Source organism: Dendrobates tinctorius, unplaced genomic scaffold (assembly GCF_039654945.1).
Source record: "Dendrobates tinctorius isolate UK_male_01 unplaced genomic scaffold, ASM3965494v1 ptg000229l, whole genome shotgun sequence".
Classification (NCBI taxonomy): Eukaryota; Metazoa; Chordata; class Amphibia; order Anura; family Dendrobatidae; genus Dendrobates; species Dendrobates tinctorius.
The window spans coordinates 4,610,084-4,632,745 of NW_027361896.1; the positions used below are offsets into that span (position 1 = coordinate 4,610,084).

The following is a 22,662-nucleotide window of genomic DNA, read 5'->3' on the forward strand; positions in this document are numbered from 1 at the left end:
AGTTCATTTTCCCCTTCACCATTGAGGTCTGATGAACTCCCTCTTCTGGTGAAGGAAGGTAGTGAGGCTGATTACCAAGCATCTGGGCAGGATGATGATGACTGGGTGACGGGAATTGCTGACTGGATATAAGGCAGCCGACGCCCTTCTGCCTTGCTGGTGATCTCTCTGAGGGATTCTAGGAGACCAGTCTGATTCCTGCTCCTGAAAAGCTAAGTTTTCTGCTCTGTTTTTTGCATTTGTGTTTTGGTTTTGGTTTTCCTTGTTTTTCTGGATTTCTGCCGTTCCCTGCTGGGGTGTGCTGAACTCCTTTTTGCTCTGTCTTCAGAAAATACCTGAGTACTGATATAGTCTTTTTGAAGCCTAGCGTCTTCAGGGCTTTTTCCCTATCAGCTGTTGGCTCTTGTTTTGATAGGGTTTTGGCGGATTACAGACAGCCGCTTTTCTATCCTGTCCTATGTAGTTAGCTTGGGCCCATCGTTTGCTCAGCCTATCTTTCTATCTGTGTGAGTGTTTTTTCATCTTGCTTCACCGTCATTATATGTTGGGGGCTGCCTATTGCTTTGGGGGTCTGCTCTTGGGCACTTTAGATTTCCTTTTCTGTCTTTAGGCTATGTAGTTCTCCGGCTGTGGTCGAGGGGTCTAGGGCACCGTAGGAACCCCCCACGGCTACTGCTAGTTGTTGTTGATAGGTTCAGGGGTCTGTAATCCGATAGCTGCCAACTTCTCTGGTATTCTGGACTTAGCTAGTGTTTCTGTCTTTGCCTCCTACGGTGACTTATTCATAACAGAATCACCAGCCTTACCGCAGATCCTAGGGTACTCAATAGCAGGAAAGAATTGTATAAAAAAAAAAAAGTGTGTATATTTTTTCCTCTATATCTCTGAGGCCGTAGGGGGGAATTTTTTTTTCTCTCAATGGAGATAAAGCAATTGTCTGATCATGTGGAGCAGCTCGCTGCGGAAGTGCGGGGAATTTCCACCTACCTTGCTCATTCACATGCTGCTGAACCAAAGATCCCTACTCCTGATGTGTTTTTTGGGGATCGGTCTAAATTTTTGAATTTCAAAAATAATTGTAAATTATTGTTTGCCTTGAAGCCTAACTCGTCGGGGAGCTCCACGCAGCAGGTTAAAATTGTCATCTCTTTGCTGCGTGGTGATCCCCAGGATTGGGCGTTTTCTTTGAAACCAGATGATCCTATTCTGACTAATGTGAACGCATTTTTTCAAGCCTTGGGGTTGTTGTATGACGAACCTAATGCTATTGATCAGGCTGAAAAGACCCTGTTGGCATTGAGCCAGGGTCGATATTCTGCAGAATTGTACGGTCAAAAATTCCGAAAGTGGGCGGTCCTTACTACCTGGAATGATAATGCCTTGGCAGCTCTCTTTCGGAAGGGTTTGTCAGAAGCCGTAAAAGATATCATGGTGGGATTTCCTGTCCCCTCTGGTCTTGACGATTCTATGTCATTAGCCATTCAGGTTGATCGGCGTTTACGTGAACGCAGGACTGCACGAGAGGTGTTGCCACCTGTTGAACAAGTGTCTGAACCTATGCAATGTGATAGAGTTTTGTCCAGGGAGCAACGTCAGGAGTTCAGAAGGCGTAATAAGCTGTGATTTTTTTTGTGGAGATGCCTCGCATATTATTTCTGTCTGTCCTAAACGAGAGAAACGTTTTGCACACACGTTTTCTGTGGGTGGTGTTCAACCTAAGTTTCATCTGGCAATTACTCTGATCTGCTCCCTGTCCACATTTTCTGCCAAGGCTTTTGTGGATTCGGGAGCAGCCCTGAACCTAATGGACTTGGATTTTGCTAAACGTTGTGGATTTCCGATGACACCTCTGCGGACGCCTATCCCTTTGAGGGGGATTGATGCTACTCCTTTGGCGAAAAATAAACCTCAGTTTTGGACCCAGGTGGTAATGCGGGTCGCCCAAGACCATCAAGAAAACTGCAGATTTTCGGTGTTGCATAATTTGCATGATACCATTGTTCTGGGGTTTCCCTGGTTGCAAATTCATAATCCAGTTTTGGATTGGAAATTTGTGTCTGTGGGGAGTTGGGGTTGTCGGTGTGCCCTTAGTGAGGCTCCGGTTTTTTCCACCTCACCTCAGTCGCATGATGTTCCCGACTATTTGGCGGATTTTTATGATGTATTTAGTGAGAATGAGTCTGCGTCTTTGCCTCATCATAGGAGTTATGACTGTGCAATTGAATTGAGCCCGGGTGTAAATTTCCCAAGGGTCCGCTCTTCAATTTATCTGTACCCGAGCACAAGGCTATGCGATCCTATATTAAGGAGGCGCTGGAGAAGGGTCATATTAGACCATCCTCTTCACCCTTAGGTGCTGGGGTTTTTTTCGTGGCCAAAAAGGATGGTTCATTAAGGCCTTGTATTGATTATTGTGCCCTCAACAAAATTACTATTAAATATCAGTATCCGTTACCCCTGATTTCGGATCTATTCTCCAGAGTTAAAGGTGCTTGCTGGTTTACCAAGCTTGACCTCAGGGGGGCGTATAATCTTATCCGCATTAAGCATGGGGATGAATGGAAGACGGCGTTTAATACTCCGGAGGGACATTTTGAGTACCTGGTGATGCCTTTTGGGCTCACTAATGCCCCTTCTGTCTTCCAGTGCTTCATGAACGATATTTTCCGAGAATTTGTGGATGCATTTTTGATTATCTATCTGGATGATATTTTGATCTTCTTCAAGGATTGGGATTCTCATGTGGAACATGTTCGGACTGTGTTCCGGATCTTGAGGGAGAATTCCCTGTATGTCAAAGGATCGAAATACCTTTTTGGGGTACAGAGGATTTCTTTTTTGGGATTTATTTTGTCTCCGTCAACTATTGAAATGGACCCGGCCAAGGTACAGGCCATTTATGATTGGGTTCAGCCCACTTCTTTGAAGGCCCTCCAGACGTTTTTGGGTTTTGCTAATTTTTATCGGAAATTTATAGCAAAATTTTCTAGTATTGCCAAGCCATTGACTGATCTGACTAAGAAGGGTGCTGATGTGTTGAATTGGTCTCTGGAGGCTGTTTCTTCCTTTCAGGAGCTGAAGCAAAGATTCACTTCTGCCCCGGTTTTGCGGCAACCTGATGTCTCATTCCCGTTCCAGGTAGAGGTGGACGCTTCTGAGATTGGTGCAGGAGCTGTTTTGTCCCAAAAGGATCCTGTAACATCTAAAATGAATCCCTATGCTTTCTTTTCCCGAAAGTTCTCTCCATCTGAACGTAACTATAATGTGGGGAATCGGGAACTGGTAGCCATGAAATGGGCATTTGAGGAGCGGAGACATTGGTTGGAGGGAGCTAAACATCAAGTCGTGGTCCTCACTGACCACAAGAATTTGATTTACCTGGAGTCGGCCAAACGCTTGAACACTAGACAGGCTAGGAGGGCCTTGTTTTTTACACGTTTTGATTTTGTGGTCTCTTTTCTTCCTGGCACTAAGAATGTCAAGGCTGACGCGCTCTCTAGGAGCTTTCTTTGCTGATTCTCCTGTGGTGACCAAGCCTGCTACCATCTTAGGCGAAGGGGTAGTTCTTTCTGCCATCTCGCCCGATTTGAGACGTGCTCTAGAAGAGTTCCAGGAGGACAAACCTGAGCGTTGTCCCAGTGGGAAGTTGTATGTTCCTGACCAGTGGAAGAAGAGAGTGATGTCTGAAGTTCATTGCTCTGAATTGGCTGGTCATCCAGGTATTTTTGGTACTAGAGATCTGGTGAGTCGGTCTTTTTGGTGGCCCGCCTTGTCTCGTGATGTCAGGAATTTTGTGCAGTCCTGTGGGACTTGCTCCCGGTCTAAACCTTGTTCTCACTCTAGTGGGTTGTTGATGCCTTTGCCGGTCCCCAGGAGGCCATAGACCCATATTTCAATGGATTTCATCTCTGATATGCCTGTCTCTCAGAGAATGACTGTTATTTGGGTGATTTGTGATAGGTTCTCTAAGATGGTTCATCTTGTACCACTCCCTAAGTTGCCATCTTCCTCTGAGTTGGTGCCCCTGTTTTTGCAACAGGTGGTTCGCTTGCACGGGATTCCTGAGAACATTGTATCTGACAGAGGAGTTCAGTTTGTGTCTATATTTTGGAGGACTTTCTGTTCCAAGCTGGGAATTCAGTTGTCCTTCTCCTCTGCTTTTCACCCTCAGACCAATGGGCAGACGGAGAGAACAAACCAGACCTTGGAGTCGTATTTGAGATGTTTTATTTCCGCTGATCAGGATGATTGGGTTTCATTTTTGCCCTTGGCTGAATTTGCTTTAAATAATAGAGCTAGTTCTGCAACTTTGATGTCACCTTTTTTTTGTAACTTTGGGTTTCAGCCTCGATTTTCTTCAGGGCAGGTGGAGCCTTCTGCCTGCCCAGGTGTTGACACTGTGGTGGAGAGAATGCACCAGATCTGGGACCAAGTGGTGGATAAGTTATCTCTCTCCCAGGAAAAGGCCCAGCGGTTTTCCAACCGACATAGGACCATTTGTCCCCAGTTTAAGGTTGGTGATATGGTTTGGTTATCATCAAAAAATATCGCTATAAAGGTGGCTTCTCCTAAGTTTAAGCCTAGATTTATTGGACCTTACAAGATTTTGGAGATTTTTAATCCGGTCTCTTTTCGTTTGGCTCTTCCTGTCACATTTAAAATCCATAATGTGTTTCATAAGTCCTTGTTGAAGAGGTTTGTTGAACCAGTAGTTCCTGGGGTGGCACCTCCGGACCCTGTATTGGTTGAAGGTAACATGGAATATGAGGTAGAGAAGATACTGGATTCCCGTCTGGCTATACGGAGACTCCAGTATTTGGTTAAGTGGAAGGGTTATGGTCAGGAGGATAATTCCTGGGTCTCTGCCTCTGATATTCATGCCAAAAGATTGGTGCGTGCCTTTCATCGGGCTCACCCTGATCGCCCTGGTGGCGTGGATGAGGGCTCGGTGACCCCTCCTCAAGGGGGAGGTACTGTTGTGAGTTCATTTTCCCCTTCACCATTGAGGTCTGATGAACTCCCTCTTCTGGTGAAGGAAGGTAGTGAGGCTGATTACCAAGCATCTGGGCAGGATGATGATGACTGGGTTACGGGAATTGCTGACTGGATATAAGGCAGCCAACGCCCTTCTGCCTTGCTGGTGATCTCTCTGAGGGATTCTAGGAGACCAGTCTGATTCCTGCTCCTCAAAAGCTAAGTTTCCTGCTCTGTTTTTTGCATTTGTGTTTTGGTTTTGTTTTTCCTTGTTTTTCTGGATTTCTGCCATTCCCTGCTGGGGTGTGCTGAATTCCTTTTTGCTCTGTCTTCAGAAAATACCTGAGTACTGATATAGTCTTTTTGAAGCCTAGCGTCTTCAGGGCTTTTTTCCCTATCAGCTGTTGGCTCTTGTTTTGATAGGGTTTTGGCGGATTCCAGACAGCCGCTTTTCTATCCTGTCCTATGTAGTTAGCTTGGGCCCCATCGTTTGCTCAGCCTATCTTTCTATCTGTGTGTTTTTTCATCTTGCTTCACCGTCATTATATGTTGGGGGCTGCCTATTGCTTTGGGGTCTGCTCTGGGGCAGTTTAGATTTCACTTTCTGTCTTTAGGCTATGTAGTTCTCCGGCTGTGATCGAGGGGTCTAGGGCACAGTAGGAACCCCCCACGGCTACTGCTAGTTGTTGTTGATAGGTTCAGGGGTCTGTAATCCGATAGCTGCCAACTTCTCTGGTTTTCTGGACTTCGCTAGTATTTCTGTTTTTGCCTCCTACGGTGACTCATTCATAACAGGCTCAACTGTGGAGGGTTGCAGTGATAGTTGACTTTGTAGAACTTTCTCCCATCTCCCTACTGCACCTCTGGAGCTCAGCCACAGTGATCTTGGGGTTCTACTTTACCTCTCTCACCAAGGCTCTTCTCCCACGATTGCGCAGTTTGGCTGGATAGCCAGGTCTAGGAAGGCTTCTTGTGGTCCCAAACTTCTTCAATTTAAGGATTATAGAGGCCACTGTGCTCTTAGGAACCTTGAGTACTGCAGACATTCTTTTGTAACTTTGGCCAGATCTGTGCCTTGCCACAATTTTGTCTCTGAGCTCCTTGGCCAGTTCCTTTGACCTCATGATTCTCATGTGGTCTGACACGCATTGTGAGCTGTGAGGTCTTATATAGACAGGTGTGTTCCTTTGCAAATCAAGTCATATCAGTTTAATTAAACACAGCTGGACTCCAATGAAGGAGCAGAGGATCACAAGGAAATGGACAAAATGTGACTTAAATATGAGTGTCTGACCAAATGGTCTGAATACTTATGACCATGTGATATTTCAGTTTTTCTTTTTTAATAAATTTGCAAAAATTTCAACATTTCTATTTTTCTTCAGTCAAGATGGGGTGCCGAGTGTACACTAATGAGAAAAAAAATGAACTTTTTTGAATTTACCAAATGGCTGCAATTAAACAAAGTCAAAAATTTAAAGGAGTCTGAAAACTTTCCGTACCAACTGTAGCGCTCCATTCCTGCCGAGTCTCTTGGAGGTGCTAAGTAGTATTGTACACTGTAAAGCCACATATGGGGTATTGCCACGTTCAGTAGAAAATGTGAGACAAATTTTGTTGCCATTTTCATCCACTTGTGTGAAAATGTAAAATCTTTGGCTAAAACAAAATTTTGGTAAAAATTGATTTATTTTGTCTTCACTGCCCAAATGGTATAAAATTCTGTGACACACCTATGGTGTCAATATGATCAGTGCTCTCCTAGATGAATTCATTGAAAGGTGTAGTTTTTAAAATGGGGTCACTTATGGGGGGTTCTGCTGTTCTGGAACCTCAAGGGCTCTACCAGTGGGTCATGGCAACTGCAAACCATAACAGTAAAATCTGGCGCTCCTTGACTTCTGAGCTTTGCACTGTGCCTGAAAAATATTTCCTGATTACATGTAGGATACTGGGGCACTCAGGAAAAATTGTTCCTCTTTTTTCTTTAGATTTCTTAAAGGGATTGTCCACTACTAGGACAAGCCCTTCTTGATCAAAATATCTGGCCTTGATAATATAATAAAGCCTATACTCATTTCTCGTGACAGTGCCATTCCCATGGTGTTGGCACTCACTCTCCCTGGGGCTTTTGTGAGGTGTATCTTTGCCATATCAATTATTCGTTTATATGTTTGTGTGTCTGTGGTTTTATTGCCAGTCTTTTTTTAGACTATACTTTATTAAGATTAGATTTTAATTACCTACCCTTGCTGTAACATTTATCCATTAGACTGGTAGATAAGTCCAATTTCCAAGTTTGAACATTCTTGGTTCTTTTAGGCAGAGAAGCATCTTTGAAAAGTTAAGGTATAACTTGAGTCATATTATTTTGTAGAATTAAAGTATTTTAAATGTGTTGCATCTTAAAAAGTACCTTTGTATTAGTGTACATATATAGGGTACTAACTCTCCCCCCCCCCGACTCCTAGTACCATTATTGCAAAAAATGAGCATACATCAACATCACCACATTGTTGTAAAATAAAACATTTAAAACACTTAAATACCTGAAGCTTGCACCTCATTGACATACTGCAGAAGCTCTTGTCCCTGGTGTATTACATCAAACGTCAGATTATTCATAGTTAGTGCTTTATCAGCATGATGCTGTAATCTTTGCTCTGCAAGAGTGAGGTCCTCTGTGTCAAAGTTGTTCATTTGTAAAGTAAGTTCTTCATTCCAAGACTCCAAGTCTGATATTATCTACAATGACAAAAAGCAGAAAAAAGAAAAGTTAAAAAAAAATTGTAAAACCAAAAATGGTCAAACTATTGAAATAACTACTAAATATAATGTTAAAAATACCATACAATTAAAAAATTGTATCACTGACAACTGAAGAAAATATATGTCAAGGGGAGGGATATTTATTAGGCATCAACTGAACAGTCAACTGATAATTTGGAACCAAAAAAAATGAGCAATAAAGTGGATGTGAGCAATTTTGCTGGAATGAATAAAAACATTAAAGCATCACAAGATTGGGAGTGATTTCTTAAAGGTAATCTCTACTCACCACATTTGAACAATCTAATCCATTAATATGGGCATGCAGGTTATAGACTGTGGAAACTTGTCATACCTCTGTATGTTTCATTCTGAAAAAAATCAACTTTTATCACTTTATGTTAATTAGTTCTTACAGGATATGTCCGGAAGATAGCGCTGCCTGCTGTCTTCATTATCCTATATTTCTCCTCCCCTCTCTTCACTGTGTCCTTGCTATGTCAAGTGCACAGCTGGAAATTCAGAACCTGTGGATTCTTCACTGGTCAATCCTTGTATGGACACTGGCTTCATTTTTGCTCTGTGAAGGCACCGAAAAATCACTGGAAAGTCCACTCCCAGCGTTCTTTGGCAAATGGCGATCATGCTATGCCTGCTATGCAGGGCAGGAGGAAAGCGAGTGTGCTCCTTTGCTGTGTGACAGAGAACACTGGGAACGGAAGCTACAGTGGGGAAAAAAGTAATTAGTCAGCCACTAAGTGTGCAAGTTCGCCCACTTAAAAAGATGAGAGAGGCCTGTAATTGACATCATAGGTAGACCACAGCTATGAGAGTAAAAATGAGAAAACAAATTCAGAAAATCACCTGGTCTGATTTGGCAAGATTTATTTTGCAAATTATGATGGAAAATAAGTATTTGATCAAATAAAGACATGCAAGATTTCTGGCTCTCACAGACCTGTAACTTGTTCTTTAAGAGGATACGGTGTCCTCCACTCATTACCTGTAGTAATGGCACCTGTTTGAAGTTGTTATACTGATAAAAGACACCTGTCCACAACCTCAAACTGTCACACTCCAAACTCGACTATGGTGAAGATCAAAGAGCTGTTGAAGGACACCAGAAACAAAATTGTAACCCTGCACCAGGCTGGGATGACTGAATCTAAAATAGGCAAGCAACTTGGTGTGATGAAATCAACTGTTTGAGCAATAATAAGAAAATGGAAGACATACAAGACCACTGATAATCTCCCTCGATTTGGGGGAACGATGAGGAAAATCCCAGAACCACATGGGAGGACCTAGTGAATGACCTGCATTGAGCTCGGACCAAAGTAACAAAGGCTACCATCAGTAAAAAACTATGCCACCAGGGACTCAGATCCTGCAGTGCCAGACGTGTCCCCCTGCTTAAGCCAGTACTTATCCGAGCCCATGTGAAGCTTGTTAGCATTTGGATTATCCAGAAGAGTATTGGGAGAATGTCATATAGTCTGATGAAACCAAAGTTGAACTTGTTTGGTAGAAACAAAGCTTGCCGTGTTTGGAGGATACAGAATGCTGAGTTGCACCCAAAGAACACCATACATACTGTGAAGCATGGGGGTGGCAACATCATGCTTTGGGGCTGTTTCTCTGCAAAGGGACCAGGATGACTGATCCATGTACATGAAAGAATGAATGGGGCCATGAATCGTGAGATTTTGAGTACAAGCATCTTTCCATCAGCAAGGGCATTGAAGATGAAACGTGGATGGGTCTGTCAGCATGATAATGATCCCAAGCACACCGCCAGGGGAACAAAGGAGTGGCTTCGTAAGAAGCATATGAAGGTCCTGGAGTGGCCTAGTCAGCCACTAGATCTCAACCCAATGGAAAACCTTTGGAGGGATTTGAATCCGTGTTGCTCAGTGACATGTCCAAAACATCACTGCTCTAGAGGAGATCTGCATGGAGGAATGGGTCAACATACCACCAACAGAGTGTGCCAACCTTGTGCAGACTTACAGAAACGGTCTGTCATTGCCAACAAATGATATATAACAGAATATTGAGATGAACTTTTGTTAATGACCAAATACTTATTTTTCACCATAATTTGAAAAAAAAATCTTGCCAAATCAGAAAAGGAGATTTTCTGAATTTATTTTCTCATTTTGACTCATAGTTGTGGTCTACCTATGATGTCAATTTCAAGTCTCTCTCATCTTTTTAAGTGGGAGAACTTGCACAATTGGTGGCTGACTAAGGCTGGTTTCACATTAGCGCATTTTCAGCGCGCGCACGGCCGGGGGTAGCTCCGCCCCCGAGCCGGCTCTCTGCCCGGCGTGCCCGCTCCTTGCTTGTAGCGCCGCCTACTAGCGGACAGCGGCGCCTGCGATCGGCGCACCCTATCTTTAGCATAGGGTGCGCAGATCGTGCGCAGGCCGTGCGCTAGTTGCGCTTTGACCTGTGCTGCGCACTTTTGACGGTGCGCCGTGCGCGCCAAAATCAAACTTTTCGGATTTTGGCTCGCACGGCGCACCGTCAAAAGTGCGCAGCGCAGGTCAAAGCGCAACTAGCGCACGGCCTGCGCACGATCTGCGCACCCTATGCTAAAGATAGGGTGCGCCGATCGCAGGCGCCGCTGTCCGCTAGTAGGCGGCGCTACAAGCAAGGGGCGGGCACGCCGGGCAGAGAGCCGGCTCGGGGGCGGAGCTACCCCCGGCCGTGCGCGCGCTGAAAATGCGCTAATGTGAAACCGGCCTAAATACTTTTTTTCCCCACAGTGACTCTCCGGTGCCTGCACAGAACAAAAGTTAAGCCAGTGCCAATAGAAGGCCGGAACAGAGAAGCAGAGCGATGGCAGTCAGAATACGAAGGTGTGGGATTTCCAACCGTGCATCTAATGTAACAGGGACACAGTGAAGAGAGGAGAAATAAAGGATAATGAAGAGAGGAAGCAATTTTATCTTCTGGGCACTGTACGCCCCATAACCAGGAAGAACTAATTACCTAAAAGGATAAAAGATCATTTTTATAGAACAAGGCATCATCCATGAGGGCATACAGGTATGACTAGTTTCAGCTGTCTATAACCTGTATGCCCATTTTAAAACCCTGCTGTTCTGATCACATTTACTATACACTTTTAATGTTTCAGGTCAATATAACCCGACCGATTAAAATGTTGATTTTAGCTACTGTGTTTTATTTGAACACCTATTTAGTTATTAAACTGTATGTGAACATGATTGATCATAAACAAATGAAAAATGAAATTTAAACTTAATTTTTTTTCCAGAAAAAGGTTACACGGGTTACAATCTGCAGGGTCTCAAATTTCATTTTGGGTCATATGGACCCGAACTGGACAGCAGGGTTAATAGATCAGATCAGTCAAATGTGATGACAGATTCTCTTTAACCTAACAGCAGATAAATGCTGTCCAATTCAGGGGCAGCATGCATAAGGCACTTGCTATATGAGCTGAGTTCATATAGCCAGTACCTGATGCATGCTGTGCGCTGATTTGGCAACATGTATCATCTGTGAGGTTCTCTTAAGGATTCCCGTAGCACACACAGTACCAACTATTATTGTGCTGTATCCAGGTTCTCATAAGCCAAGATTTGAATTGTACCAACACTGTGGGCCCTTGTACTGTAGACAGGAGCCTAGAACACAAAACATCTTGCTAGAGCAGGTGTAATGGGGTGGTGGGGACACTTGTCTGCCCCTTCTCTCCCGTGAGCCGGGCCTGTGCACTTTATGTGACACCCGAATGGTGTTCAGTAATGTGTATTGACATGTAATGTATCCTTGTGTGAAGTTTCCCTTTAAATTGTTTGTACTGCATTAGCTTAGAGACAGAAGGGATTAACCCAGGTAGTTGGACTTATAGCACCAAAAGGAACTGGAAGTTCTTGTTCTGGTCAGTGCCCGGGCAGGCTTGCCCAGGGCAAGGTGCTCGGCAGTGACCAAGAGCTCACTATACCCCAGGAGGGGGAAGTAAAGGTTGCTGCTGTGAAGCGGGCACCAGGACTGAGTGGTGCCCTGCCGAGGACTATAAGCTTCCAGGAATCAGCTTGAGGACTGGGATTGTACTTCAGTTGCCGTTGCTACCGCCATTGGCACTGCCGCTGACACGGCAGTAAAGGAGCTAGCGAAAGAGCAGGAAGTTTACTTGAATTATTGTAACTACCTTTTTCCACGTTTTTTCTATTTTTATTACCTTTCCTCTGCTCTACACTAAATTGTTATCCCTGTTGGATTTTAACAGTGTTCCAGGATCCTGATTGCCTGTGTTGCAGTGACTGTGAAGAGGTAAATCGTCTGGGGTGCATCTGTCCTGTTTGTTCTATGTGCAAGGGGCCTGTTGACCTCACAGGTCTCAGCGGTGTGCACACACGGTATATGGTGAAAGGACTAGGCCCAAGACTCAGGGTCAATGTCCGTCTAGACCTACCGTGCATGCGGCGTCGCTACCGCGGACAGTCCTTGAGATCATTAAGATCCCCTCCCTCTGATATTATGTGTGTGGATAGGGACTTAGTCATAGAGTCAGCGCCAGTCAGTGGCGCGCTACAGGCCTCAGCAAACATCTTATAGCACTAGCATCTGACAGTGCGCCCCCTCATGGGCATTGTTGTGTGGCGGCTGAGTCGGTCGCCGCGCTGCAGTCAGCAGCACTTGTTGGTGCCCGCGGTAGCGATGCCGCACGTACAGTAGGTCTAGACGGACATTGACCCTGAGTCTTGAGCCTAGTCCTGTGACCGTATACTGTGTGTGCACACCGCTGAGACCTGTGAGGTCAACAGGCTCAGCATTTATGTTTAGAACTTAGGCATCTCTGTGAGGTTAACAGAGCTCGCCAGCGCACATCAGGTGACGTATAACCCACGTGTGCTATACCGCCATATAGCGCGTCTGCCATTATATAGCATCAGTTTAACACCTCTGCACGGTGGACCCCGGGCGGTGAACGCACTTTCTGTTATTTAATATTTAGTGCGTTCCGCCATCCCTAACTTTATACTAGCGCCAGGGTCTGGCTAGTAATGGCAGATCAGCAGCAACTACTGCAGTTCATTCGGCAGCTGGAGGGCAGGTAGGTGATTCGTGAGCCAGTGCTCTATTCAGCTTGAGCTACTGGCCGCATGGTTCCCTACAGAGCGGGCTAAGGTGGGGTTTATTGTCTCTCTCCTGTCAGGCAGGGCGTTAGAGTGGGCTATGCCATTGTGGGAGCGTGATGACCCCGCCCGTGGTTCTGAGCGCCGCTCAGTTTCTCACATCCATTAAGCAGGTCTTTTTGGGACCACGGGTCACTCACGACACCTCTCACCAACTATTAGCCCTAACACAGGGGTCCCTCTCGGTCAGCCATTACGCCGTCCAATTCTGGACATTGGCTTCCGAGCTGGAGTGGCCTGATAAGACACTCGTCCCTGTGTTTTGGAGAGGGTTAGTGGAGCATGCCAAGGATGCTCTAGCAAGAAGAGAGGTCCCACAACTCTGGAGGAATTGATTGCCATTTCCACCCGCATTGATCTCCAGTTTACGGAGCGCGGGCTGGAGCGTGCACAATCCAGGCGAAGGGTTATGTTGGCTCCCACCTTCTCCGAGCCGCTAAAATTTCCCATTCAGGAGCTGATACCTTCTGAACCTATGGAGGTGCCTCGCGCCGGTTCCAAGTCGCGTTCGGTGCGAAGCTCCGCACGTTGTTACCAGTGTCGGCAGTTTGGTCAGTCAGCTAACACATGTTCACTGCGGTTGAAAAAACGATCACGTCCAATGGTCGTAGGTGGGGGTCTATCACATATGAAACCTTTCTCTCCCAAACCGGTATTCCGTGGGACCTTAGATAGCGGAGCTTCCACCTGGGAGGCAGAGGTCACCGTGGATTCCGGGCAGAAGGGAACTTTGTGTTCTCGTCCTTCGCCCAAAAATACGCTTTTCCGCTGATGTTACTGCCCCAACCCTTGACGATCAGGGTGGTTAATGGTGCACCTTTACCATCTCAGGTTACCCACCAGACAGCACCACTCGGGCTCTCAATCTCACCATCCCACCGTGAGATTTTGTCCCTGTTCATTTTTTCAGATGGCATCGACTAGGTGCTTCTCGGAGTTCCCTGGCTCAGTTGCCATTCCCCTCATATTGATTGGGCTTCGGGGAAAATACTGGGTTGGAGCAAGGACTGTGAGGGAAGGTGCCTGAGGGGCAGTGTTCAGGTAGCCTCCACTGAAGTGCCCGCGGATCTCTCCGCGCTTCCTAAACCATACCACCAGTACTCGGACGTCTTCTCTAAAAAATCTGCGGAGACGCTTCCTCCGCACCATCCTTACGATTGTCCGATAGATCTATTGCCAGGCACGGAACCTCCTAGAGGCTGCGTGTATCCGCTATCACTCCCCGAGACGGAGGCTATGTCTCAATATATCCGGGAGAACCTGGCAGGAGCTTTTATCAGAAAGTCGGTGTCGCCGGCTGGTGCAGGGTTCTTCTTCGTGCAGAAGACGAGTGTAGAGTTACGTCACTGCATTGACTACAGAGGTCTCAACGCCATAACAGTTAAAAACAAGTACCCTCTTCCGTTGATCTCTGAGTTGACAGGTTGCGAGGGGCCCGGATCTTTACAAAATTAGATCTACGGGGGGCATACAACCTGACCCGCATTCGCGAAAGAGACGAGTGGAAGACAGCCTTTAATACCAGGGATGGCCACTATGAATATCTGGTCATGCCCTTTGGCCTCTGTAATGCGCCTGCTGTCTTCCAGGATTTTGTTAACGTCTTCCGCGATATGCTCTCTACCTCGGTGGTGGTCTACCTGGATGACATCCTCATCTTTTCGCCAGATTTGACCTCCCACCGGAGAGACGTCTGCAGGGTCTTCGACAGTCTGTGGGCGAACTCTCTCTTCGCCAAGCTGGAGAAGTGCCAGTTTGAGCAGGAGTCCTTGCCGCTCCTGGGCTACATCATCTCGGCAGAGGGGGTTGGCTATGGATCCTGCCAAATTGCAAGCGGTAATGGACTGGCAGGAGCCCCATTCACTCAAAGCAGTGCAGCGCTTTTTGGGGTTCGTCAACAATTACCGCCAGTTCATTCCCCACTTCTCCACACTGGTAGCTCTTCTGGTTGCCCTCACTAAAAAAGAAGCTAATCCCAAGGCTTGGTCAGAACAGGTCTCCAAGGCCTTCTCGTCTCTGAAGACCCATTTTGCCGGCGCTCCCATCTTACACTGTCCCGATGTGGATAAACCTTTTATCCTAGAGGTGAATGCTTCTTCCGTCGGTGCAGGAGCAGTCCTTTTTCAGAAGGATGCTCAAGGTCGGAAGCATCCCTGCTTTTTCTTCTCAAAGACCTTCTCACCGGCAGAGAACTACTCCACTGGGGACAGGGAGCTGCTAGCAATGATGTTGGCCTTTTCCGTGTGGAGACATCTCCTGGAGGGAGCCCGGTTTCCCTTCCAGGTGTATACAGACCATAAAAACCTGGTCTATTTACAAACGGCTCAGCGCTTGAACTCTCGTCAAGCTAGGTGGTCGCTCTTCTTCTCCCGCTTCCGCTTCACCTTGCACTACCTGTCTGTCATGTCGGACACTGTTCACACCAGGGTGTCCGGCAGACAGCGGTAATACCCTGTTGGGTATTCTGTTCCAGTCGGGATGGGGTTAACCAGGTTGTCATGCTGGCTGAGGGCTGGGCCACACCCTTGGTCTTTAAATAGTTCGTACTGACTATGGGCGTCGCCAACTATAGCTTTAGCCTAGTGCTAGCAATACCGGTCAGCAGTGGTGGTGTTGGAGCGTCTGATATCTGGTGCAGTATATCCCTCAGTGGTTCTTTCTCCAATCTGTTATATATATATTTGGTTGCCCTTGCACATTATTGTATTCCCTTGTGTATTAACTGTGTGGTGTTTCTTTTACCCCTGTCCATACGTATTTGTGGGGTCTGGTGTCTGGTCCCCTCACTGGGTGGAGGGAGGTGGGTTCAGCTTAGGGCTGGACAGGAGACAGGGACAGGGTGGAGGCTCAGGCAGGCACACCTTCAGTGTAAACCCTGGGTAGAGGGACAGACAGGGTTCCCCTAGTCTGAGGGACATCGCAGGGGTCCCGGGGTTTTTCCCTAAAGTAACCTAGGCATACCATGACATTATAGTCGGCACAAATAATAAAGTGAGAAAAAAAAAAAAAAAAAGGTATAGATAGGGAATATAGGGGTTACTTATTATGGATCCTATACTTTCCCTAACCAAGCAGCTGGAGGCTCTATCCATACAGGTCACTGAACTTAGGGGGGCGGTCCAGCAACAAGGCCTGTCAGCTCCTGCAGTACCCGCTGAGGCTGCAGCCAGGGCAGCTGAACCCAAGTTTCTCCTTCCTGAACGATTTGCTGGTGATCGTGGTAAGTTCACGGTGTTTCGTGAATCATGCAAATTGTATTTCCGTATGCGTCCACATTCCTCAGGTAATGAGGCTCAACGCGTGGGCTTGGTGATTTCTTTGCTGAGTGGTGATCCACAGGCTTGGGCCTTTTCACTCCCTTCAGACTCACCGGCATTTGAATCTGTAGATTTTTTTTTCTCTGCTCTGGGTTTGATCTATGACGATCCGGATAGATTAAACTTAGCAGAGTCTAAGATACGCTCACTGCTACAGGGTGATCGACCAGCTGAGGATTACTGCACGGAATTCCGGCGCTGGGCGGTGGACACGCAGTGGAATGACCCTGCGCTTAGAAGTCAATTTTTGCATGGGGTTTCTGGAAGGGTTAAACAGACTCTCCTAATGTACGAGACTCCCGCCTCTCTGGAGGCTGCGATGGCACTTGTAGTACGCATAGACCGACGTCTCCGTCAGGGGGCGCTGGTTTTGTTGCCTCCGGGAGGTGGGGGAGTGGTCGGTGAGGTTGCCGCGGGTGAATCCGTGGAACCCATGCAGATCGCTGGTATAGCACAGTCACCGAGTAACAAGCCTAAACGTCCTTGGCACAGAAGGCAGGGGCTCTGTTTTGTTTGTGGCAAAGGAGGACGTTTTATTAACGCTTGCCCCATGGTACCTAAGAAGGGCGCGCCGGCGGAAAACTGATAGGCTCAGAGGGTTTGGAGGAGTCTAGTCTGAGCCTTTGTGTATCCTCCGCCATGGTTTCCCAGCGTATGCTCCCTGTTAGGGTGGTACTTGGGGGGCAAATGCTCTCTATTACAGTATTTATTGATAGTGGCTCAGCTGCCAATCTCATTGATGAGAGGTTCGCGCATACAGCGGGATTTCCGGTGGAGAAATTGCCGAACCCCATCCGGGTGGTTACCATCAATGCTTCCCCGTTGTCTCAAGGGGAGATCACAGAGTGTGTGTTGGATATACAACTCCACATCGGAGTATTACACTCAGAGCGGGTAACTTGTAAGGTGCTTAGTAACTTACCGGCTCAGATGGTTCTGGGCTTTCCATGGTTGTCAATGCATAATCCTGTTATTGATTGGAAGACCCAGGACATAATTCAGTGGAGCAGGGAGTGTCAGGAGAGGTGCCTGGCTACATGTAATTCCGCTTTGACCCCCAGTATCCCGGAGTCGTTGCTGGATTATGCGGATGTATTTTCTGAGAAGGGTTGTTCGGAACTACCACCGCATCGCCCCTATGACTGTGCTATTAGGTTGAAACCAGGGGCCAAGTTACCTAAAGCTAGAATGTTTAATAACTCAGGTCCCGAGAGGCTAGCTCTCAAGGAATACATTGCGGATAGCCTGAGCAAGGGTCATATTAGACCTTCCTCTTCTCCTCTGGCTGCTGGCTTCTTCTTTGTTAAAAAGAAGGATGGCGGTTTACGCTCGTGTCTGGATTTCAGAGAACTCAACCAGATTACGGTCCGTGATCCTTACCCTATGCCACTTATACCCGATTTATTCAACCAAGTGGTTGGTGCCAGGTGGTTCTCCAAACTGGACCTCAGGGAGCGTACAATCTTATAAGAGTCCGTCAGGGGGATGAGTGGAAGACAGCGTTCAATACCCCTGAGGGTCACTTTGAGAGTTTGGTAATGCCGTTTGGGTTGACTATGGCACCGGCGGTCTTTCAACACTTCATTAATGATGTCTTCTCTCAGCTGTTGGGGAGGTTCGTTATAATTTATCTTGACGACATCCTCATTTTCTCTCGCGACCATGATACACATATAGAGCATGTTAGACAGGTTCTGCAGTTGCTCAGAGAGAACAGGCTCTCTGTCAAGCTTGAAAAATGTGTTTTTCGTACAGGAGCTACCGTTCTTGGGTTATATAATCTCCGCCACAGGTTTTAAGATGGACACCGCAAAGGTGCAGGCGGTACTACATTTTGATCAGCCTGATAATCTTAAGGCGCTTCAGCGATTTCTTGGCTTCTCCAATTGCTATAGGAAATTTATTAAGAACTTCTCTATGATTGCCAAACCACTGACTGACATGACTAAGAAGGGTACCGACTTTTCTGACTGGTCTGAGCCTGCGGTACAGGTGTTTGAATTCCTCAAGAATAGTTTTGCCTCAGCGCCCATTCTGGTGCAGCCCGATGTCTCCTTACCGTTTGTCGTGGAGGTGGATGCGTCGGAGGTTGGAGTGGGGGCTGTACTGTCTCAGGGCCCTTCTTGGGCCAAGGTGCATCCGTGTGCCTTCTTCTCCAAGAAGCTGTCGCCTGCGGAGCGTAATTATGATATTGGCAACAGGGAACTATTGGCCATCAAATTGGCATTTGAGGAGTGGCGACACTTCTTGGAGGGGGCTGTTCATCAGATTACTGTGATAACCGACCATAAGAATTTGCTTTATTTAGAATCTGCTAAGCGCCTGTCCTCCAGACAGGCTCGCTGGGCATTATTCTTCACCCGGTTCAACTTCATTGTTACCTATCGACCTGGGTCGAAGAATGTTAAGGCAGACGCTTTATCCAGGTGTTTTCCTGGTGGAGAGTTATGTGAAGAGCCGGTGCCTATTCTCCAAAAGGGTGTAGTGGTATCTGACATCACGACAGAGATTGAGGCAGAGATTGCGGAGGCTCAGGAGGTGGTACCGCCGGGGTTGCCTGCTAATAAATCTTTTGTGCCGCTACATCTACGCTCTAGAGTGTTGGGCGAACATCAGGACACGGTACTGGCAGGTCATCCAGGGGTTAAGAGCACTCTGGAACTGGTATCGCGTCGTTTTTGGTGGCCTAAAATCCGGCAGGATGTGGCCTCATATGTGGCTGCCTGTACCACGTGCGCACGGGCCAAGACTCCTCGTTCCCGTCCCGCTGGTAGCTTGCAGCCTCTCGGGGTGCCCAGTAAGCCATGGACTGAGATTTCCATGGATTTTATTACTGACTTGCCCGCTTCGGCAGGGAACTCGGTCATTTTGGTAATTGTTGATAGGTTCTCCAAAATGTCACATTTCGTTGCTTTACCGTCTTTGCCCAATGCTAAGACTCTTGCTCAGATATTTATTCGCGAGGTGGTCAGACTTCATGGTGTCCCGTCTGACATTGTGTCTGATCGAGGTACGCAGTTTGTGGCAAAGTTTTGGAGAGCTTTTTGTTCTCGCCTTGGAATCAAATTATCTCATTCATCGGCTTTCCACCCTCAGTCGAATGGACAGACTGAGCGGATGAACCAAAACCTGGAGCAATACTTGCGCTGCTTTATTTCCGACAATCAGGAAGAGTGGTCAGCGTTTCTTCCTCTGGCAGAATTCGCAATAAACAACCATTGCCAGGAATCGTCTGGGGAATCTCATTTTTTTTGTGTGTATGGTCAACATCCTCAATTTTGCACCTTGCGTCAGGGGTGCTCAGTTGGCGTCCCTGAGGAGGACCAGTTGGGAGCTCAATTGTCGTCTGTTTGGAGGAGAGTCAAGCAGCGCTTGTTGAAGGTGGGTTCCAGGTACAAACGGGTGGCTGACTGCAGACGTGTGCTAGGTCCGGACCTATGTGTGGGTGATTGGGTGTGGTTATCTACTAGGAACATTAAGCTCAAGATACCGTCACTTAAGTTGGGTCCCAGGTTCATTGGCCCATTTAGAATCTCCGCAGTGATCAACCCCGTGGCATTTCGTTTGGAGTTGCCGGCTGTGTATAAGATTCATAATGTAATTCACAAAGCATTGCTAAAGAAGGTCGTGGGTTTGGTGGATGGTTCCCCCCGGGCCACCACCTCCCGTCTTGGTGGATGGCGCGTTGGAATTTGAGGTGTCCAAAGTGGTGGACTCTAGGGTTGTGCGTCGCACTCTACAGTACCTGGTCCACTGGCGTGGCTATGGTCCTGAGGAGAGGACATGGGTGCCGGCCTCTGACATTCATGCTGATCGACTGGTTACTATGTTCCATCGTCGCCATCCGGACAAGCCAGGTCCTCGACATGGTGAGGTTCCGGAGGTCCCTCGTAGAAGGCGGGGTACTGTCATGTCGGACACTGTTCACACCAGGGTGTCCGGCAGACAGCGGTAATACCCTGTTGGGTATTCTGTTCCAGTCGGGATAGGGTTAACCAGGTTGTCATGCTGGCTGAGGGCTGGGCCACACCCTTGGTCTTTAAATAGTTCGTACTGACTATGGGCATCGCCAACTATAGCTTTAGCCTAGTGCTAGCAATACCGGTCAGCAGTGGTGGTGTTGGAGCGTCTGATATCTGGTGCAGTATATCCCTCAGTGGCTCTTTCTCCAATCTGTTATATATATATTTGGTTGCCCTTGCACATTATTGTATTCCCTTGTGTATTAACTGTGTGGTGTTTCTTTTACCCCTGTCCATACGTATTTGTGGGGTCTGGTGTCTGGTCCCCTCACTGGGTGGAGGGAGGTGGGTTCAGCTTAGGGCTGGACAGGAGACAGGGACAGGGTGGAGGCTCAGGCAGGCACACCTTCAGTGTAAACCCTGGGTAGAGGGACAGGCAGGGTTCCCCTAGTCTGAGGGACATCGCAGGGGTCCCGGGGTTTTTGCCTAAAGTAACCTAGGCATACCATGACACTGTCTGGAGAGAACGTCCGTGCGGATGCTCTGTCTCGCTCGGTGGTTTCAGCGGAGGAAGAGGAGGCTGAGCCTCGGCTAATTCTCCCTGAGAGTTTCAGGACCGTGACCCCAGTTGCTCTGGAGTCAGTGCCGCCGGGCAAGACCTTTGTCCCTCCTCAGCCATGGCCGGAGGTTCTCGTGTGGGCACACACGTCCAGGGTGGGTGCTCACTTCGGCAATAAGCGGACCACAGAACTCCTGGCAAGGTCTTATTGGTGGCTGCACATGGCTCGAGACACAAAGGAATACATACAGGCATGCGTCTCGTGTGAGCGGAACAGGTCTTCTAGACAGAGGCTGACTGGGTTACTGTATCCTATGCCGGTGGCAGACAGATCTTGGGAGATGGTTGGCATGGATTTTGTGGCTGGCCTGCCCAAGTCTGGTGGCAGTACGGTCATCTGGGTGGTCACCGACCATTTTTCTAAAATGGTGCATCTGGTGCCACTGGCGCGGCTGCCTTCCGCTCGTGGTCTTGCCACACTGTTCATAAAACATGTATTCCGTTTGCATGGCATGCCGGAAAAAATTGTGACCGAGGTCCCCAATTCGCGTCTTGGTTTTGGAGGGAGCTCTGCAGTCTACTCAGTATTGAGCTAAATCTGTCCTCTGCTTATCATCCCTAGACGAACGGGTTGGTTGAGAGAGCCAACCAAACTCTGGTCACATACCTGCGACATTTTGTCTCTGCCAGGCAGGATGACTGGGCATCCTTACTACCATGGGCTGAATTTGCCCTGATTAATGCAGTGGCTGATTCCACTGGTCAGACGACGTTCCTTCTTAATTACGGCCAGCATCCACCCGTCCCTGTCCCGATGCCAGTGTCCTCCACTGATTCCAGGGTGGCAGACTGTGCAGTGGAGGCTCGCGACATTTGGGACCGCACCCAGGATGATATTCGAGCCTCTAAAGAAAGAATGAGGGCGTCCGCCAACACACATCGGCGCCCCGTTCCAACCTTTTCCCCCGGTGACTTGGTGTGGCTCTCTACTCGAAATATCAAGCTGCGGGCCGAGTCCACCAAGTTCGCGCCGCGATACATTGGTCCCTTCAAAGTCCTCGAGTGGATCAGCTTGGTGGTCTACAGCCTGGCTCTTCCACCACACTTGGCCATCTTTGACGTCTTCCACGTGTCCCTTCTCAACCCTGTTCACATGGCACGGTTCTCCGAGTCATCTTCCGGGACATCAGACTTGTCTTCGGATGAGTTTGAGGTCAACGCCATTGTGGGACACAGGATTGTGCGTGGCAAAAAATTTTATTTAGTGGACTGGAAGGGTCATGGTCCCAAGGCCCAGACCTGGGAGCCAGTGGAGAACATTCACGCCCCGCTCCTGATTGTGGCTTTTGAGCGTAGCGAGGCTCAGAGGGCCCTTGGAGGGGGGTAATGTTAGGCATCGGGTTCCTGCAACTGCACATCAGGAATCCAGAGCCTTGCATCCAGCGGTCTCCCATTCTCCACCGACCACTCAGGAGCGCTGTAGGACAGGTTGTTGTTGCCACCTCTGGGTCAGCAATAGCAACGCAGGCTGTCCTGCAGCAAGCCACTCCAGAGGCTAAGTCCTCTCATCGCGCTACTGGGAATGCTCACGACATGATCTCTCATTGGAGATCGGGAGTCACGTGCTCAGGTCCTTCTCCGGATCTGATTGGTCCATCTCAGAGATCTGGAAGGTCCCGGAAGCGCATGGCTATAAAAGGCCCGCATGGCCACTCGGCCATGCGCTAGTATAGACTCTAATTGCTATCTGTGTGAATGTTGATGAATGCATGTGCCTGCGAATGACTCATTAAGATCCCCTCCCTCTGACATTACGTGTGTGGATAGGAACTTAGGCATAGAGTCAGCACCAGTCAGTGGCGCGCTACAGGCCACAGTTCACATCTTACAGCACTAGCATCCGACAG

General features: G+C 47.9%; 1 protein-coding gene across 1 annotated transcript in view; it reads right to left on the minus strand.

Moving 5' to 3' along the window:
- Window positions 1-22,662, minus strand: part of TRIO (trio Rho guanine nucleotide exchange factor) — a 2,342,529-nt gene that overhangs the window by 1,626,742 nt on the left and 693,125 nt on the right. Inside the window, 1 exon segment of the mRNA XM_073555735.1 lies at window positions 7,524-7,719. Coding sequence (XP_073411836.1) covers window positions 7,524-7,719 — 196 coding nt within the window.